This window comes from Lathamus discolor, chromosome 5 (assembly GCF_037157495.1).
Source record: "Lathamus discolor isolate bLatDis1 chromosome 5, bLatDis1.hap1, whole genome shotgun sequence".
Lineage (NCBI taxonomy): Eukaryota > Metazoa > Chordata > Aves > Psittaciformes > Psittacidae > Lathamus > Lathamus discolor.
This window is the reverse complement of record NC_088888.1, coordinates 111,441,236-111,459,026: the sequence shown is the minus strand read 5'-3', so window position 1 is coordinate 111,459,026 and position 17,791 is coordinate 111,441,236. Positions and strand designations below refer to the sequence as shown.

The window sequence follows — 17,791 nt, the reverse complement described above, 5'->3', positions numbered from 1 at the left end:
TTTTTTTCTGAAGGAAAGAAATATATTTTACAGACAACAGCACCTTCTGGAAATGCTGTGAGCACGTCTAATATACTGGGCCATTACCTCTTACCTGTGAGCTGGAGTGGAGCAAGAGCATGCTGCAGCAACAAAAACTGGAGGGTTTGAGCTCTGTGAGAGGACAGGGTGTTATGCCACAGCCCTTTGAAGAGCAACTCTCTACCCAGCCAGGATCAGAAGCAGCTCGCTGCTGCTGAACGTAATGCTGGGTTGATATGTGCCACCTGCTGACGACCGGTCCCCCAGCGAACTTCATGGCTTCCCCATGGCTCAGGCTGCCAGAAATGCGAAAGGCCCCGGCTCTGTTTAGTGGCTGTGAGGAGGGCTTTTAGCTTGGTTGAGCACTAACTTGTTCCAACCCAGCAGTGCACAGGGGGCATGGCGCAGGCTGTAGACTTGAAGTGGCTCCTTACATAAGACCTGTGCTACCGGGGACCTCTCCTGCCTGCAGTGCTTGCAGACAGGTCTCCATCCATCCCAGGCTGCTATCACCATGTGCTTACTCAGCTGATCTCTGTATGTGGAGGGACTCACCTCGTCTGCCAAGAACCGGAGTTTCTGCAGGAAGTTTTGCACCAATTTCAGCTTGTCCTTCATGGTGTTCTTCTTCACCTGTGACCTCAGAGTCGTGGCTTGCTGCCCCATGTTCTCCTGCGATTAAAGGGGAGCCCAAGGCTTCATGTGAGCAAGAGCAGAAGGGAGCACAGAGAAGGGAGCAGCACCAGGCATGTCCCCAGTGTTTGGGAAGGGGTGGCGAGGAGGCAGATTCTTTAATCCCATCACATACATCCTGGTGATGGCACTCCTGACACCTGCTTGTTAACCTTGGCATGATGCAGGGAGGGCCCCTAACAGTGCAGGGACATCTGCTATAGGACAAGATGCAGAAGGCAGAAAGGCGTCACTTGTGCTTAGGGCATTTTGGGGTGCTTCAAGCCTGGACTATCAAGGATAGTCTCTCCCCTTCTGCTGACCCTGCTGTAGTTCAGCACTTGACCATTCAGGAAAAGGGACATGGAGGCTTTCACACATTAAATTCATCTCTCCGCAGGATACAGCTGGCTGCTGAAGGCAGCGTCCTTGTCTGTGCCAGCTGAATAAGCTTCCCTGCTCTTTGTACATCTCTTTTGCACATCTAAATCCTTTGCAAGGAGCTGGGCTACCAGCCCCAAACACCTAGGTCTTATCTATTCTTGGAGTAAGCCCCCTCTAAATTCCTCCTTCCTCAGCCGTTTTACAGCAGTGTAGCTCTCACCCTGTGTTCCCATATTGCTTTCCAAGGCAAAGCAGAGTGTGGTGGAGGGAGGCAGCAGCATAGACCCAAGTGCCAGCTAGACCCTGTGCAGCACCCAAGTGGTCTTGGGCTCCTCTATTCAGAAATAAACCTCAAACTCTCAATCCAGAGGCACTGGAAATCAGCATGCCTATGGACCAGAGCTCCCCACTGCATTGACAAGGTCTGAACCCTGCTCATGTATCCTCCTCCCTGCCTGGCTGAATCCCACTCACCAGCTCCCTCATGCAGGACTTGAGCCTCTCCCGGTCCAGCCTTGTGCGTGAGGAGTGGTGCTGGTCCTTGTCAGCCAACGTTACGAAGTGCCTGGTGGGAAAGGTGGGCAGCATGAATTCTGTGGGAGCCTGTGTGCTCTCTGCAAGGAGCTGTGGCTTGGTGGATCTCTGCCAGCAGCAGGGCACATCACTGCAGGGAAATGCCCTATATCCCTGCAGCCTGCAATGCAGTCGTGGCCTATTTGCACCCAATGCTGAGTGTCATGCATGGGGAGTAAGTGTCCATTGGGTACCAGCCTGTGGAGACCACAAGACTGAGGCTTTCATGGCTGGTTTGAGGTCATTGAGGTGCAGATGTAAGCACCACCTCACCCATGCTCCAAGTCAGTAGGCAGAGGATATAACATTGTGCCAATGCAATGAACTACTTGCCCATCATCCAGAGGCAAAGGCAAGGTGAGTTTAATCTCACAACCTTGCCCATAGCCCTGCAGAAAGCACCGATATGCAGTGTGCCACCTTTGCCCATCTTCTACTCACAAGCACCCACTGCTCAGCTCCTCCAGGACCCCTCGGAGCCGGCGCTCCGGATGCGGCTTCTCTGTCTTGATCATTTCCTGCACGTCGTTCAGCCCTTCCTCCTGCAGCATCAATGGTGGGAGCAGTGAGGGGTGGTGGGACAGTGAGCGAGGTCCCCACTGAGGTCCAACCACACATAGAGCAGGCCTGTGGGATGTGCCAGTGGGAAACATCTGGTGCTACTCCAGAACTGCCAGCCTCCGGGATCAGGTCTGGCACACATTTGGCTGCAGGGACCTGGCTCTGATTGATGGGAATGGCTCTACTGCTCTCCATGTGACCAGCTGGACAAACACCACACTGCCTTGGCTGGACCTGCCATGCTCTCTCTTTGCAGATCCTGCTGTGACCCTGAGGATGTGGAGCTGTCAGAAAGGCTCCTTGGGAATTAGCTGAGACTATTAAGGAATCTTCATCCTGCCACACAAGTGGCTCACCCTCACCGTCCAGGGGGACAAAGCCTCCCTGCCCCAGCTCCCTTCAGTGGGGACACCTAGGTCTGACCCACAGATAATACAGTGAGCCCCCAGGATTTGGATATTCACCTTATGGAGCATTTAGAACTGTGATACTTTCCCCTTTCTGGCACAAGTTTGCTTGTGGGTCCTTGCACTGTGTGTCCCTGCTTTGTGACAAGCTGCAGAGATGCACAGGGAGCCTGCAAGTGCCTCATACCAGCCCCATGTCCCAAGCCATCTCCTTTCCTCACACCCCAGCATGTACTGACCAGCTTGTCCGCAATCTTGTCCATGATGTTGGCATTATACAGTCTGCGGCGCTGGTCCTGCCACCAGCTCTTGATATAGATGCAAGGCTTTTTCTCAAAGTACGGGAGGTGGAAGTAGTTCCTGCAAGAGGAGGCAGAAGTGATGGTCCATGGTGGTAATGCTCCTGGCCAGGAACAGCCCCTGTCCCAAACCTCTTCTGGGGGAGGCAATGCTGTGATGGGGGGTATATAGGTGGTCAGGTGTGGGAGAGAGAAAGCTGAGGTGAATTACACCCTGAAGAACAGAGGCTTCATCTCTCCTACACCCTTCCCAATGTGGGACCCAGGGTGAATGGGTGCACTGCCCAGGGATGCTCTGAGGGTTGTAGCACCTCTGCTATGGAGACAGGCTGAGAGAGCTGGGCTTGTTCAGCCTGAAGAAGAGGAGGCTCTGTGGACACCTCTGAGCAGCTTCCAGTGCCTAAAGGGGCTGACAAGAAAGCTGGAGATGGGCTTTTGACAAGGGCCTGTAGGGACAGGACAAGGGGGAATGGCTTTAACCTGACAGAGGGGAGATTGAGATGAGCTCTTAGGCAGAAGTTGTTCCCTGTGAGTGTGGTGAGGCCCTGGCACAGGGTGCCCAGAGAAGCTGTGGCTGCCCCATCCCTGGCAGTGTTCAAGGCCAGGTTGGACAGGGCTTGGAGCAACCCGGTCTAGTGGAAGGTGTCCCTGCCTGTGGCAGGGTGTTAGAACTGGGTGAGGTTTAAGGTGCCTTCCAGCCCAAACCATTCTGTGATTCTGTGATTCCACCTGCTGGTGGGGTGGAGAGGTAATAGTCATGGTACAGTTAAAGGAAGGATGAGGCTGAAGAACAGGTTCATCTTCTTGGATGCCTGAGCACTGTCCAGGAGCTAGAACTCATCCAGTCCAGCCACTGAAGATCCTGCTGCACCTGGAATCACCCTTAGTTAAAACACAGCTTCAGCTCATCCTTCCCAAGCCATCAGGGTGTTTCCAGCCAGAAGATGTCAGCAGAGCCCCACAGTTGGTCATGAGGCCCCCAGCACCCTGGGTAAACAGCATGAGAGTCAGAGCTCGGTGACAGGCTCCCAAACCATCCATGCTTCTCATCCCTGTTTGACATTCACCTTGATAAGGAGCTGGTGAACAAGTCAGGGAACCCCAGATAGACTTTCATCTGGAGTGCGAATATCTTCAATTCAGTGTGGTTTGTTTCATTTCCCAATTGAATTAAATCAGGCAGTTCTATTAACATCTATCTACTGGTATAACACAGTTAAAATCCACTTGAAGAACATCATATCCAGTTAATCCAATTGGCTTTCCTTAGTACTAGTCCTTTGTATTCAAATCCAGGCTGTGACTGAAGCCCAGCTCAGCCATCCCAAGACATGTTGATCCTGTTCAGTTTGGGGCATACTGATCCAGCTGCTTGGGGTGGAAAGCACCCACCAGCATCGCACTGTCTGGATCTTGCCTTCATTTTAGGGTGACTACAACCTGCCGATCACAAAACAACTCCTAAAGCAGACCAAAAAATAGCCATAATTCTATAGGTGAGGAAGAGAAAACAGAAGTTATTTGTCCCCTGACAACCAGCTGTGCATCAACAGACCGAGGGTAGGACCTGTTTTCCTAGTTCTGGCTCTTTTAAACACTAGGGTGCAGCTGTCAAGGACAGTAAACAATAGGGACAGACAGACCGACCAAAAAAGAGATGCTGCAAACAGGGGAGAGTGAGAGGGTTTTAAGTCTTTTACCCCAATCTCTTGCCTAACACATTCTAAAGATCTTTTTCCAGCACTTTTTGAATCCCCCTTTCTCTGCATGTCTGCTAGACCTTGTCTAGCTTTCAGGATCTCAAGTGACAAAGAAATATACCTTGTTTCAAGACAAATAAGCCTCACTTCTGAAATTTATGCCTTGTCTCTAGATGGACCTTTCCTTTTCTTTGCATGGTGCTTATGATGTTTTTACATTCAGTCTGGAGAAGGCTCTGTGGACACCTCTGAACAGTTTCTAGTGCCTAAAGGGGCTGACAAGAAAGCTGGAGAGGGGCTTTTGACAAGGGCCTGGAGGGACAGGACAAGGGGGAATGGCTTTAACCTGACAGAGGGGAGACTGAGATGAGCTCTTAGGCAGAAGTTGTTCCCTGTGAGGGTGCTGAGGCCCTGGCCCAGGGTGCCCAGAGAAGCTGTGGCTGCCCCATCCCTGGCAGTGTTCAAGGCCAGGTTGGACGGGGCTTGGAGCAACCTGGTCTAGTGGAAGGTGTCCCTGTCCGTGGCAGGGGAGTAGTGCTGTGTGGAACTGGATGAACTACAAAAGGTTCCTTCCAATTTAAACCATTCCATCATTCTATTTTATATGTCATACAGCTCAAGAGAGCACAGATGCAAAGTCCAGACCTCTCCTCCCTGATGTGGAGTGATCCTAAGGAAGGGCTCGTTTATAGACTGGTTTCCTGTATGTATGAAACTTGTGTGTATGGAAGGGAAACTGATTTTGCTTTTTCAGTTCCCACCAATGATTTTTTGAATCCACTGGTTAATGTTGTCCCTGTTTGCCACAGGTGAAGAGCACTGAAAGTATTGATAGCCTTGAGTTTTGAGTGCACATCTGGCCAGGTGGATGAAGGATGTCCTTTGTAGGGTAGCTTGAGAGCTGACTTCAACCCTTATTGGACATCAAAAAACCCACAGGAATGCTTGGAACTGTACAGAATGGGATGGGGGTTCAGCTGGCAGACTGTAGTATGTAAGGCAAGGTATCTACATGTGGTATCTAATCTCCCGTTACAGGGCACGGAGATCTAGTCCCCATGCTTCTCCCATGTCTGTTGGCTGAATGAATCCAGGTGGGAGCTCCAACACCTGCAGACCACGTCTGATTTGAGAGCCACATCTCTGCGCAGCAGCACTTCAGTAGCCAGGTGGGCACGCTTACCTGTCTGTGACCAGAGGCTTCATGGGTTGAGATGAAGAAACAGAGACCATCTCTCCATCCTCATCACCTTCATCCTCACTTGAATTCTGGAGCAGCTCAGACTCCTCTTCATTCCCATCCCCACCCTCTTTCTTCCTCCTTAGGATGGGTTTGCTCATGCCATCAATCTGGTTCCCATAGTTACCTCAAGAAAGAAGTGTGAAATAAACTCACAAGACTGTAACTCCCGTCAGGCTCAGTCTCTTGGCTTTAATTCAGGTTGGGGACGGAGTTATTTCTAAACTGAGCACCCTGCTTGTCTAGCATGTGTTGGTATTAAAATGGGGAAGAAACCCTGACCTCATCCTTGGATCCTGCATTCCCCACCAGGCTTGCTTCAAAAACACCCTCCCAGAAAAACAACCAACCTATTGTGACTTCGAAGTTGATCGGTTTGTCACCAATCTTCCTGTCGATCATGGTAGCTTCCAGGAAGGCTCCAAAGAGAAAGAACTCCTCCATCTTCCCAGTGCAGTTCTGCTGGAGAAATCACGGGGATCAGGGTTGATGTCAGCTGGATGCAGGTCCCCTTGGACAGAGGGGTGCATCACCTCTGAGCACCCTCATGGGCTCTGTGAAGTCAAGGTGCCACCATCTGGGCTTTCAAGGGGACCATGAGGGTTTTCTCTCCCCTAGCGTGAGCCATCTCTAGGGTCATTGCAGGGAGAGCTTAATTAAAAGACTTTAGCTTAACTTTTAAATGTGTTGTGATCAGTCACCCCTTGCATGAGAGAGAGCGGCCAAGGGACATTCAGGAATACAAGACTGAGTTCACTTACAAATTGAATTAATCAAGCCACACCGCACCACTCAGTGCACCCTGGAACACTGTCTTCAGTTTTGGTCCCCACTGTACAAAAAAGATGTGGACGGGCTGGAGAGGGTCCAGAGAAGGGCCACAAAGATGATCCAAGCACTGGGCAGCCATGTGAGGAAAGGCTGAGAGAGCTGGGCTTGTTCAGTCTGGAGACAAGAAGGTTCAGGGGAGACCTTATCCCCATGTTCCAGTATTTAAAGGGTGGCTACAAAGATGGAGACTCCCTTTTTTAAAGTGGTCCCATGGAAAAGACGAGGGGTGATGGGCACAGTTTACTGCTGGGGAGACTCTGGTTGGACACAAGAGGAAAATTTTTCATGGTGCGAGCAACCAGCCATTGGAATAACCTCCCCAGGGAAGTGGTGACTCCCCAGTGCTGGACATTGTTAAGGTTCCGCTGGAGAGGGTGCTGGGACATCCAGTCTAGGTCATGCTTTGCCTGGAAATGTTGGACCAGATGATCCTTGAGGTCCCTTCCAAGATGGAATTCTAGGATTCTGTGATTTGCCTGGATGCTTTTTCAGAACTGGAAGGGCTTTGTTTCCAGGTGGTTTCATTTCCTGGGCTTATATGGATTGACATACGTAGCATCCCCAGGTAGGACAAGCCTAGATCTGGCTGTTTATGCAGAGCACAGACAGCAGCCTTATGGGCTCCACATATCAGGACTAAAGCTGTGGGGCTTCTCTTATCAAGGAACAACCCTTTGATTTCTCTGACCACTTCCACCTTGCCAGTATGGCTTGGGAAGTAGATTAGATTCTTGGCTTCTGTTTGAAACCTATCTTCAGGATAGGAGCGAGACAGCTGTCATTAGGAGATTGCTCTCTTTGAGTTGTCTAACTGCCAGCTGGAAAAAGATCTCTATGATGCTTAGCATCCTCCTTCACTTGGATATTCCTTCTAACCAGCACTCCTGAGAGAGCTGAGCATGTGAATGATAATAAAATCTGAAATCCCTGCAAGATTTTATTTCATTGTGCTGAGGACAACACTAAATGAAATCTTTGGTTAGTGAGACCAAGGATAAAAACCCAAGAGGACTGAGACATAAGACTCACCACTGGCAGCTGTAGGGTTAGGGGTGACTTACGTCAGCAACTGATGTGGCCTGCTCAACCTGGACCTCAGTGGAGCTGTTGATCTCCGGGTTGGTGGTGTCCAAGATCTCCACAGCAAGACTCATCAAAAGCCTGGCCCGGAAGGAGACACCTTCGCCCAGACCCTCATTCAGCTCTTGGTGCTCATCCATCAGGGTGTAGTTTCGAGTGGAACCATACATGTTCACCCACGCAGGGCCAAAGGTGGGCAGGAAGCCTGCAGCAGACCAAGCGTGCACGTAGGGAGGGGGAGGAATGTGAGAAGGAGGGAATGTCTTTGCCTCGGGTACAAACTCACTCATGGATTGGCATCACTTCCCTGGTCTGTGCATGGTGATGCAGGCTGGAATATGCACGTGTGTATGAATAGGAGTGCATGCTTGCAATCATACGTGGTGACAGTTTTGCAGTGATGGGGGCTGTGCAGTACAGCAGCCCAAAGACAGAGGGTGACAGAGGTGAGTCTCCCATTGGGCAAGTTACCCAATGTCAAGAGAAAAGGAACATCCCATTAGATCCTTTTCTAGAGCTTGTTTGGTTTCATGTTGGTCCTATATGCGCTGGTGTTTTCATGTTTGTGTGAATGGGGCAGCCTGTCAGATACTCACCCACTCATGGCAATGAATATTTTGGAAGATCAAATTGTTCTTGGGTGTCTGTTTTCAGGTATTGGACTGGAGACTTGTGACAGGGCTTGGTTTTCAAAGAGTGTGTGTCCAGTGACCTCAGAAGACCACTGCAGTGAATCAAGGTCTCTCTGGCTGGGAACCAAGAAGCAGCTATCTCAAGGGGTGGGAAAGGAGCTTAGGCTATTTTGCTAACTCTGCAGAAGGGATGTCTCTCTACCCTGAAGAAGGTAGCTCAATCTGCTCCCCACCTTAGCTTTACCTTTGTCTCCTTCATTAGAGATCTTCCGCAGATCAATGAAATGAGTACCAATGGCCACATCATTGACTTTATCTGAGTCTCGGATCTGGATCTTTATCCGTTTGCACAACGGGGGGAACATTTCGGTGAAGATGATTTGCTCATTCCAGAGGGGCTCATAGCTACTTTTTTGTATGGATGTCTTCCCCTGCCAAGTGGGAGGAGATAGATGTTAGAGAGGTGTTTGATCTCCCAAGCCATCCACCACAATCTGAACTGCTCCCTTGCTAATGACCACTGAAACACACATTCGGCCTTGAGACTCTCCTTTCCAAGGTAATGAGCTTCTTTCCTCAACTGGAGAGTGCTGCAAACCGATCATGGTCTGAACAAGAGAGGGGAAATGTAGCAAACAAGGTGGCTTTACCATGCATCACAGCATCTTACTGCTAGGACAACTGAGATAATCTTTGGCCTCCTGTACAATGGCTGGTCCTGCTCATGTTACCTCCCAGGGTCACCCTGATACCACATGCAGCTTGCTCACCTTCTGCCCTGCAAAAACCACCTGCACATAGGGGTCTACCAAATCCTTGTTCTCCCCAATGAGAGCCTTCTTCACATTGGCCATGATGCTGGTGTTCATACGGGGCAGTCCCTCTGCTCGATAGATCTTGATGTAGAAACGAGCCCACTGCCTCTCTGGAGGGACGCCATCTGGGAGGAGTAGGTTCCTGTAACACCAACAGATAGGGCTGGAAACAGCTGCTGGGGCTGGCAGGTTTGTCAGGAGGCTTACTAAAGAGGGAGAAGATGTCCCATTTTGTGAGCACAGGCTTTGTGGAAGTGCAAAGATGACCATTTCTGCAGCCACACATTTTATAGCTGTCCTGTTTCTGCTCAGCCTCCTGTTTTGGGATGAGGTATGGTGGCTTCATGATCAAAATGAACCCCTTCATGAGTATTCTTGAGGTGCCCCTGGGACAATGTGCATTCCATTGAAGGGATATAATAATTATTGACAGTGGAGTCTAGAGGACAGTTAAACAGCCTAGATGTCTAAAGCACGCCAGATGAATGAGATGTTAGAAGAGCCTGCTTTCATCAGGATGCAAGGGGAGCTGGGGTGATTGTTTTGGGGAAGAACACTGAACTCCATCAAACTGGTTTTCCTCATATATGTGGCTCTCTATTTGGAAGAAATGAGAGCAATAGGGGATGGTGTGCACAAAACAATTTCTAGGGGAATTGCTGGGAAAAATGGGATAATATCACCACTACAGCATGGAATGATGGCCCAAAATAGTTTATGTGATGCCTCAAGCTACCTGGTCCCTGGCAAGTCCACAGAGCTGCGCTGGTATTTTGATACTAGTCTGGGTTTCTAACTGTGGTGAGAGACTGACAGGTAGGCTTGAAAGCCTGTGGTTGCACTTGGAAATATTTGATTAGTCTGAAATATTTGGGGGACGGAAATAAGTTTCAAATTCTCATGATTTTTCTTCCATAACCTTTCAGATTCTCTCGGGAGTCAAAAGTCCTTGCCCATCCATGCAGCCTAGGAAACCTCATCCAGACCCCCCTGCTCTGCCCCCGCAGCGGGTTATGAGACCCCATCCCGTCCCATCGCCAACAGCAGCATTAGGTAAATACTGGGAACACCAGGTTGGTTGACATCAGGCTGGTGTTGAGCTCAACAGCCAGCAGATGGTCTGACCTGTCAGAAATAAGTGGTCTGTATTTGACATCACCTGGATTTGCACCAGTAATCTGCCGTGTGTTCTCTCCCTCTCTGAAAAGCAACTTATTGGTCCCTCTTGTTTAGTTGTACAGGGTAGGTGCACTAGAGAGGATGCTGGCCTGATGTGCTCCTTTAACAATCCAAGGTAAAGAGATGTGAAAAGTCATTCCACAAAAAGTCTATGTGAAGCTGGCTGTGGGGATCCTTACCCCTCAATATCATCTTCTTCTGTCTCATTGGCTTTGTGTGGTGTCTTGATGTTGTCCCCTTTCCCTACCACAGCGATGTCACACTTCAGGTAACCTTTCAGCCCAGCGGTAAGATCCTCAGGGTCAGAAAGAATGGCCCATTTGTGATAGAACTGGTGCTCTAGAAGCAGAGAACAAGACAGTTATTTATCAAATGAGACAGCAATTACTATAAGGACAGGAAACACCCTTCCCTTGAGCGGGATCTTCAGATGTGAGGAATTGAGACAGAAACACTGAAAAATTCATTAGGAATCATAGAGTCATAGAATAGTTAGGGTTGGAAAGGACCTCAAGATCATCCAGTTCCAACCCCCCTGCCATGGGCAGGGACACCTCACACTAAACCATCTCACCCAAGGCTTCATCCAGCCTGGCCTTGAACACTGCCAGGGATGGAGCACTCACAACCTCCCTAGGCAGGAAGATGGGTTTCATGTTGAAGACAGAAGTAGTGGGATAAACTGTCCGGGGGTGTGTGTGTGTGGGGGGTGGTGGTGGTGGATTCTCCATCACTGGAATTTACCATCACTGGAGGTAGGTACTTAAAAGACATGTAGAAGTGGTGCTTAGGGACATGTTTTAGTCATGGACTTGGTAATTTGTTAGTTGTTAGGTTAACAATTGGACTTGATGGTCTTTAAGGTATTTACCAACCCAAATGATTCTATGTTTCTATGCCTATAAGGTCTCAGGTGCTTTTAAAATGGTGTTAGAAAGACATCAGCCTTCTGCAGAGCAAGGAATCAGACCAGAAGCAACCTTAAGGTCCCCCTCATCATCTGCTGACCCAAGCCCCTCAGGACTCTGGAGGCTTCATTCACATCTTAGCTCTCAGGCTTATTTACAGGGGCAGAATGCTGCAATAGGTGTGATACAGAACCAAGGTAAAACCCAAAACACACAGCAGTGATTTTGGAGGTGTATTTTCTGAAGGGGTGTTGTGTGATGACCTCCATCATGCTTCAAGCACCAGGCCCTTACATGGCAAGCAACATGACAGCAGCTCTAATCAACCTCTTTCTCTTCTCCATTGCACACCAGACATCTTCCTTTCTTGGTTTATGCCAGACACAGAGGGCAAGATCCAGCCCATGATCTTCAGCTATCTGGAAGACTGGTATCTTGCCTAAGCAAGTTTCCTCGGGCTTCCTTCCTCAGAAGGTCAGTGGATAGGAACCAGCACATGCAGAGGGCATCACAGCCTCTGCCTGTACCACCTTTTTCAGTCTGGGATATCCAACCTTCTCCGGAGGTGTCGAGTGCTCTTTCCTGACCCTAGAGGGAGCCCAGGTGATGTGCTTATGTCTAGGGTACTAACATTAAATTAGATAAGCATCACCCAAAGGAACTAGCACCTGCCTGGCTACTTAGCAAAGACATTCATTCAATGGTGCAGGACAACACAGGACAAGCTGTAAACAGCATTTACATACCAGGTTGGGTATAAACAGTTCCAACATCCATCTTGAAGGAGCCTACCAAGGTACCACTGCGCAAAAGGTTTTTTGAGTGGATCACCTGGAAATCAAGATGGGAAAACAAATCAGACTTTGCCCATGCCCTGGGAGCCATAAGGCTCTTCCCAGAAGTGTTCAGTGTCCTATGGGAAGGGAGCTGATGCATCTTCCTTTGTCCCTGCAGGACCTTGGCCTGTATAAGGACACTAAATGGCCCGGTGGGCTTGACAGCTCTTGCTTGGTGATACTGGAAGTATATACTTGTATTGAATACCAAAAAAAAAAAATAGCAAAAAATAAATAATGAAGTTTTCCAGCCACTATGGCAACAAACACTAGGACATTTATCTGGAGGATGAGTCTTTAGGATGCTCAAAATCTATGGTCTAATTCCCTTTGTGGGAGAAATTATATAGCCACTCTGTGCATGGGATTGATACGGATACTCCTAATTAGTGTGCTTTGGTCAGTGAATCTGCAAATCATGTTCATCACCCTCCTCTCTGGCTGTTGGGGGGGCTGCAGTCTCTGCTTTTCCCTCAGCATCTGCAGTAGTCCCCAGTTTCCACAGTAGCTCTGCCTGTATCATGCCCTAGGAAATACTCTGGCAGGCTCAGGAAGGTCTTTCTTCTCCCCAAGCCTAAATACATCCCATAATGAGTTTAGTTCTGCCTAGCTCTGAAATACCGGAGATCATCCACAGACGAAGATGGCAAGTACAGGAGTGCAGCCGTGTGGACTCAGCAATGAAGGTCAGCAACTGAAAGAGGGACTGGGGGTCTGCAAGAAGAGGTGAGGCTCGTAGGACCGAACACTTTGACTCCCACTGGGGGTCTCACATTAAATCATCATCGTAAATCCATCCCCAGTGCATATGCAGAATGGGCTGGTTCCTTCCAAAGCCCCATAAAAAGGACAACACAACCACGCTCACTTACGGACAGCTTGATGATCTTGTCGAACATGACATCTGGTGGGACATGGAAATCGAAGACAAAGTACTGAAAGGGAAAGAGCAGTTATGATAGCAGGACAGCTGGGGTGGGTTTCTTTGTCATTGAAAGGCAGTATTACAGTGCATGCTGCAGCCAGGGAAGCTGGGACTGCCTGGAAAAGCATTCTGCAGTATGTGCCATGGCAGAGGTGCATCTGCATGAGCCTCAACACTGACAGCCTCTGCAGTCTGAGGAGCTAGAAGGAAGCAGTAACTTCTTAGAAAAACCAGCACAGAACAAGGGAGTGCACTTGTTAACATTTTTGCAAAATACCAGAGGGCAAAAGCTTCATTTCTCTTTCTGCTTTGTTTGACATTTCATCTTATTCCAACAAGAAATGACAGAAGACAAAAAGAAAACAACCCAAGTGATGAGAAGTAGCATTTAATTGATTATGGCAATGTAGACCCTGAGAAAGGGGCAGGCATGAGCATCACCAGATGACAGACCCACCTCATTGTAGTAAGGGCAATTAGTTGACTCCTTCATGGACGTGTATTTCTTTTCCTCTCCAACCTCCACGCAGACCACGGGGTCCATGTTGAGCCCAACAAGCTGCCGGGCCTCGATGATGGTGATGCTGACCTGTGGAGCGGGATTCATGTTCTTTTACCTCCTGAGAGCAGCATCAAATGCCGCTTGCTGCCTTCACCCCCCTCTCCTCATCTCTCATTTTTAAGGGATTTGCTTTGCAATGCTGGAAACTCTGGGGTCTACTGGTCGCACCAAAGACACCAGGCTGCTTGGACAAAGCCCAGGCAAGCTGCAAGAGAGTGTGGGATGCAAGAGACCCTGAGCATCCCTGTTGCTTCATCCCCAGGACATGGGTGGCTTCACACAAGGTGTAATGTAAAATAATTTAGCTAAACCGTGAGAGGACCTTGGTTGGTGAGACCCCACTGGCTTCACTTCTGGTAGAAGAAGGTCCCTTCCAAATGAAATATTCTATTATTTATTCTTTCTGCAGTATTCCCCACTATTTCCTGGTCCAACCCTCCCATATACATGAAAAGACATGTGCCATTATATTTGAACGAAGTACTCCTCTATGTGGTATATGAAGAATAAACTTTAAACAGAATCACCCAGGTGAAGCATTTGCATATATTTACAATGCAGAAGTCTGTCATTCACAATTCAATCCGCCTTGTGACAATAAATTAATATTAGGTACTTAGCTAATATCTAAATTCCTTCCTTGCAGTATTAAATTCATCTAATGAAGGTGTCCCTGCCCATGGCAGGGGTCGTAACTAGATGAGCTTTAAGGTCCCTTCCAACACAAACTATTCTGTGATTCTATGATACTATGAAATTTCCTAACTTTAATTAAAAACATAAGGTGTAATTCCATGCAGGTAACAAATCTTTCCAGTTTCCAGCAGCTTTTTATCTATTATCTCTATGGGCAAATTTGGGGAAATTTCATTTTGGCAACATATAAAGAGGCGAGACTTTCAATCAGATTTCTTTAAAAGATGCTCAGATTCCAGATAAGGTGTGAGAGATAAAGTCCTTTCCTCTTAATTCTCAGATGTTCCACAAAATCCAGTTGCCAAAGGAAAGCAGACACAGGGAGGTCAGCCAGGCACGTGCCTTGTTCATGAACCAGCTTAGAGCTGCAGGTCCTGTTACATGCCAGACATTAGCCATTCCCCATAACACCAACCTTGTGGTCTTCCTGTTTACAGTGACCAGATAACAACCTTGTGTTCCTTCTGCCTCCTGGCTGAAATTTGTTTTGCACCTTCCCCTCCTCTCTATGATGTTCTTTCTGTTCCCCGCCCCCCCCGTACCAAGCGTGATCACTCCCTGTAAGCCTCTAAATTTGGCCTGCAGTGGATGCTGCAAATGATCTGCAATAAATCTCTAACAAAAAATCATTACTTGCAGTGTTCCCAGCTGTCCCCAGGAACGTGTTACTGTGCTGAGAGGTGTGGACATAAGCTAAATTGCTGCTGGATCAGCATGACTTGGTGAAAAGGAGAAGAGGAATTTATGAATCACATTGGCACCAACCAGTATCATTAAAGGGAGCAGCAAGGATTATCTGGGCCTCGGGAAACTAGACATCTGGTTCTTCTAATTCTAGATACAGTGTCAGGAGCTAAACAGGACAACAGCAGTCACATACCAGCCTATTCGAGGAAATCCAGTGAGTAAGAACTGCCAGCCAGGGTTCACTGATCTTGAATGCTAAGCAGCATACAGAAAGGTCTTGGGAAGTAAGAGAAATGTGCTGGACACAGCCTGTTTCAATCACAGATTAACATGGGCTTCCTGGGCTCTACATTTTCGAAAGCAAAACCACTTAATTAATTAATCTTGACTTTATCATAGAATCATAGAATGGTTTGGGATTGAAGGGATCTTCAAGCTCATCCAGTTCCAAACCCCTGCCATGGGCAGGGACACCTTCCACTAGACCAGGTTGTTCCAAGCCCCATCCAACCTGGCCTTGAACACTGCCAGGGATGGGGCAGCCACAGCTTCTCTGGGCACCCTGTGCCACGGCCTCAGCACCCTCACAGGGAACAACTTCTGCCTCAGATCTCATCTCAGTCTCCCCTCTGTCAGGTTAAAGCCATTCCCCCTTGTCCTGTCCCTACAGGTCCTTGTCCAAAGCCCCTCTCCAGCTTTCTTGTTGGCTCCTTTAGGCACTGGAAGCTGCTCTAAGGTCTCCCTGGAGCCTTCTCCTCCAGCCTGAGCAACCTTGACCATTGCCAGTTCTTGTGCTTTGTGAGCTCAGTGTTGAAACTCAGCACAAACTACTTCCCTGCAAAACACCCCCCATCACCTCCTGTGTTGTGACCCTTGTAAGCCAAGGTTGGAGGCACAACATTGTCACCTACCTGGTAATCCATTGGCCTCCCAGCACTCGGCTCCATTTTGATGTCAGGCTTGGACCTTTGGAGGGGCAGAAGAAACCCTCAGTGAAACCACAGACAGACTTGCTGCAAGCTTTGGTGCAGCATTTGCAGGGTCACCTCACTGAATCTCCTGCCCTCTTCGAACCTGAGGAACAGGAACCTTGGGGCTGTGAACCACCACTGAACATCGGTGCCCTTTGTAGCAGATCAGGTATTTCCAAACAGTTGCATGGGGCAATGTGATTTCCAACATACCCATCTCAGGGGACACGTGGTTGTGCCCTCACCTCTTGGCTTGCACAAGCTCACATCCGGACCTCACCTCTTATTCGAGACATTGGTGGTGACAGCTGTAACAGAAGCCAAGGAGATGGTGTCTGGCTCCAGTCCCTGTAGCAGGGCTTTTCGGTCCAGGTCTTCTGCTTCCAAAACAGCAGGTTCATCTGCATAAAGGAGACAAAAGAATGTCTCTTACTGTTTCCACTCAGTGAATAATTAAAGGCAAAGAGAAAGGTAACCAATACATCCTATCAACCTCAACTGATAATAGAACAATGGTCACCGTGTCAGGTCACAGACAGCCTGCTCTAAAAAGAGATTAAAAATGAGGCTTGCCTCGTGTGACACTTTATTGCATGGGCAGTGTGCCTCTATATGGGTTTGTGGAGGCAGAAAGAAAATGTAAACTGACAAACACCTCAGACTTCAAGGGGTGAAAAGAGCATTTGGGCAAGTGTTGCAGTTCTGCGTATCAGAAGAGTGGTTGCAAAGGCAGCCAACTGTCTGGCTTTGGGGAAGAGAGGTCTGAAAAACAGGAGAAAGGGGTCATTTCCCAAGATGAAAAACTGCTGCAGGGAGAGTCAAGACACCAGATCCCAGCACCTTTGAGACGCAGCTGCTTTGTCCACTGGTCTGCATTTCTGTTGGAAGAAGTTGATGGGATATTACTTTCCTGTGTGCAGCCCCTGTGCACGTTTTGCCTGCCCATCCTACCTTGCTCTGGTCAAGAAATGATCACAAAGCAGCAATGATTAATTTTTTCTTCTGGGGCCAGAAGCACCAGTGTAGCTGCTGGGTCACTGGTTTGCTTTGGTGCCACAGCAGAGTGTCACCAAATCCACTCCTACAGCACAGATGCTGCTCCTGGGACACAGGTTCCCTGTTTCTTTACTAACCAATGCAAGGTCGTAGCTTGCTCCTGCAGACCAGAAATCATTTTTTTCAGCATATACTGGCCTGGCTTTCTGCAGCAGCATGGACCTCAGTTAAAGCGAGGGAGATTTAGGCTGGGTGTTAGGAAAAGCTTTCTGTCAGGTTGGAGAGACACAGTGCTGCAGGCTGGGGGAGGAAAGGGTGTCCTCAACTCAACTGGGAGCTCCTGAGATTGAGTCAGAGCCCCACCAGCTGGGAAGCACCTCAGCAGGTTCAATCCTACCAGGTGCATGTGGGCAGATGTAGTAGCACCCTCCCAGCTTGGTTTTCAGTGCTCCAGTGAGTCTGACCTGAGCAGAACAGGCTCTGTATGGGAGGAAAGCAGCCCATGGCAGAAGAGGGATGCTGGCTTGGCCAATAAGTAGTGGTTGCAAAACATCCACCCTACCTCAACACTAGCTGGCCAGACCAAGTGTAGGAATCACAACCAATACAATTTCAAGGCTGAGAGAAGAAGGTGGTGTGAAGAGAGCAAAGCCCTTGTAAGGTGAGTAAATGCCAGAGGTACCTAGGGAAGGTGGAAGAAGGAACCCCATAGTTGTGCAGCACTGACCACACCATGCGGTACAGCAGCTGTGCTACAACTCTTCACTGATCCCAGGTAAGTCCTGATCTGTGCAGGCACTTTACTACCTGTCCGTG

At 48.8% G+C, this 17,791-nt stretch overlaps 1 protein-coding gene across 19 annotated transcripts in view; it reads right to left on the bottom strand.

Moving 5' to 3' along the window:
* OTOF (otoferlin) overlaps window positions 1–17,791 on the bottom strand; it is a 100,059-nt gene that overhangs the window by 22,852 nt on the left and 59,416 nt on the right. For 11 of the 19 annotated variants that reach the window (XM_065681993.1, XM_065681992.1, XM_065681976.1 and 8 more), the window contains 15 exons: window positions 16,260–16,380; window positions 15,920–15,974; window positions 13,521–13,652; window positions 13,011–13,073; window positions 12,049–12,133; window positions 10,574–10,733; window positions 9,171–9,357; window positions 8,645–8,831; window positions 7,750–7,973; window positions 6,208–6,319; window positions 5,801–5,984; window positions 2,858–2,978; window positions 2,092–2,192; window positions 1,552–1,642; window positions 577–693 (listed from right to left, as the gene is read on the bottom strand). In XM_065681993.1, coding sequence (XP_065538065.1) covers window positions 577–693; window positions 1,552–1,642; window positions 2,092–2,192; window positions 2,858–2,978; window positions 5,801–5,984; window positions 6,208–6,319; window positions 7,750–7,973; window positions 8,645–8,831; window positions 9,171–9,357; window positions 10,574–10,733; window positions 12,049–12,133; window positions 13,011–13,073; window positions 13,521–13,652; window positions 15,920–15,974; window positions 16,260–16,380 — 1,940 coding nt within the window. The remainder of the gene's footprint in view (window positions 1–576; window positions 694–1,551; window positions 1,643–2,091; window positions 2,193–2,857; window positions 2,979–5,800; window positions 5,985–6,207; window positions 6,320–7,749; window positions 7,974–8,644; window positions 8,832–9,170; window positions 9,358–10,573; window positions 10,734–12,048; window positions 12,134–13,010; window positions 13,074–13,520; window positions 13,653–15,919; window positions 15,975–16,259; window positions 16,381–17,791) is intronic. The other 8 variants (XM_065681975.1, XM_065681977.1, XM_065681984.1 and 5 more) reach the window with 1 other exon arrangement.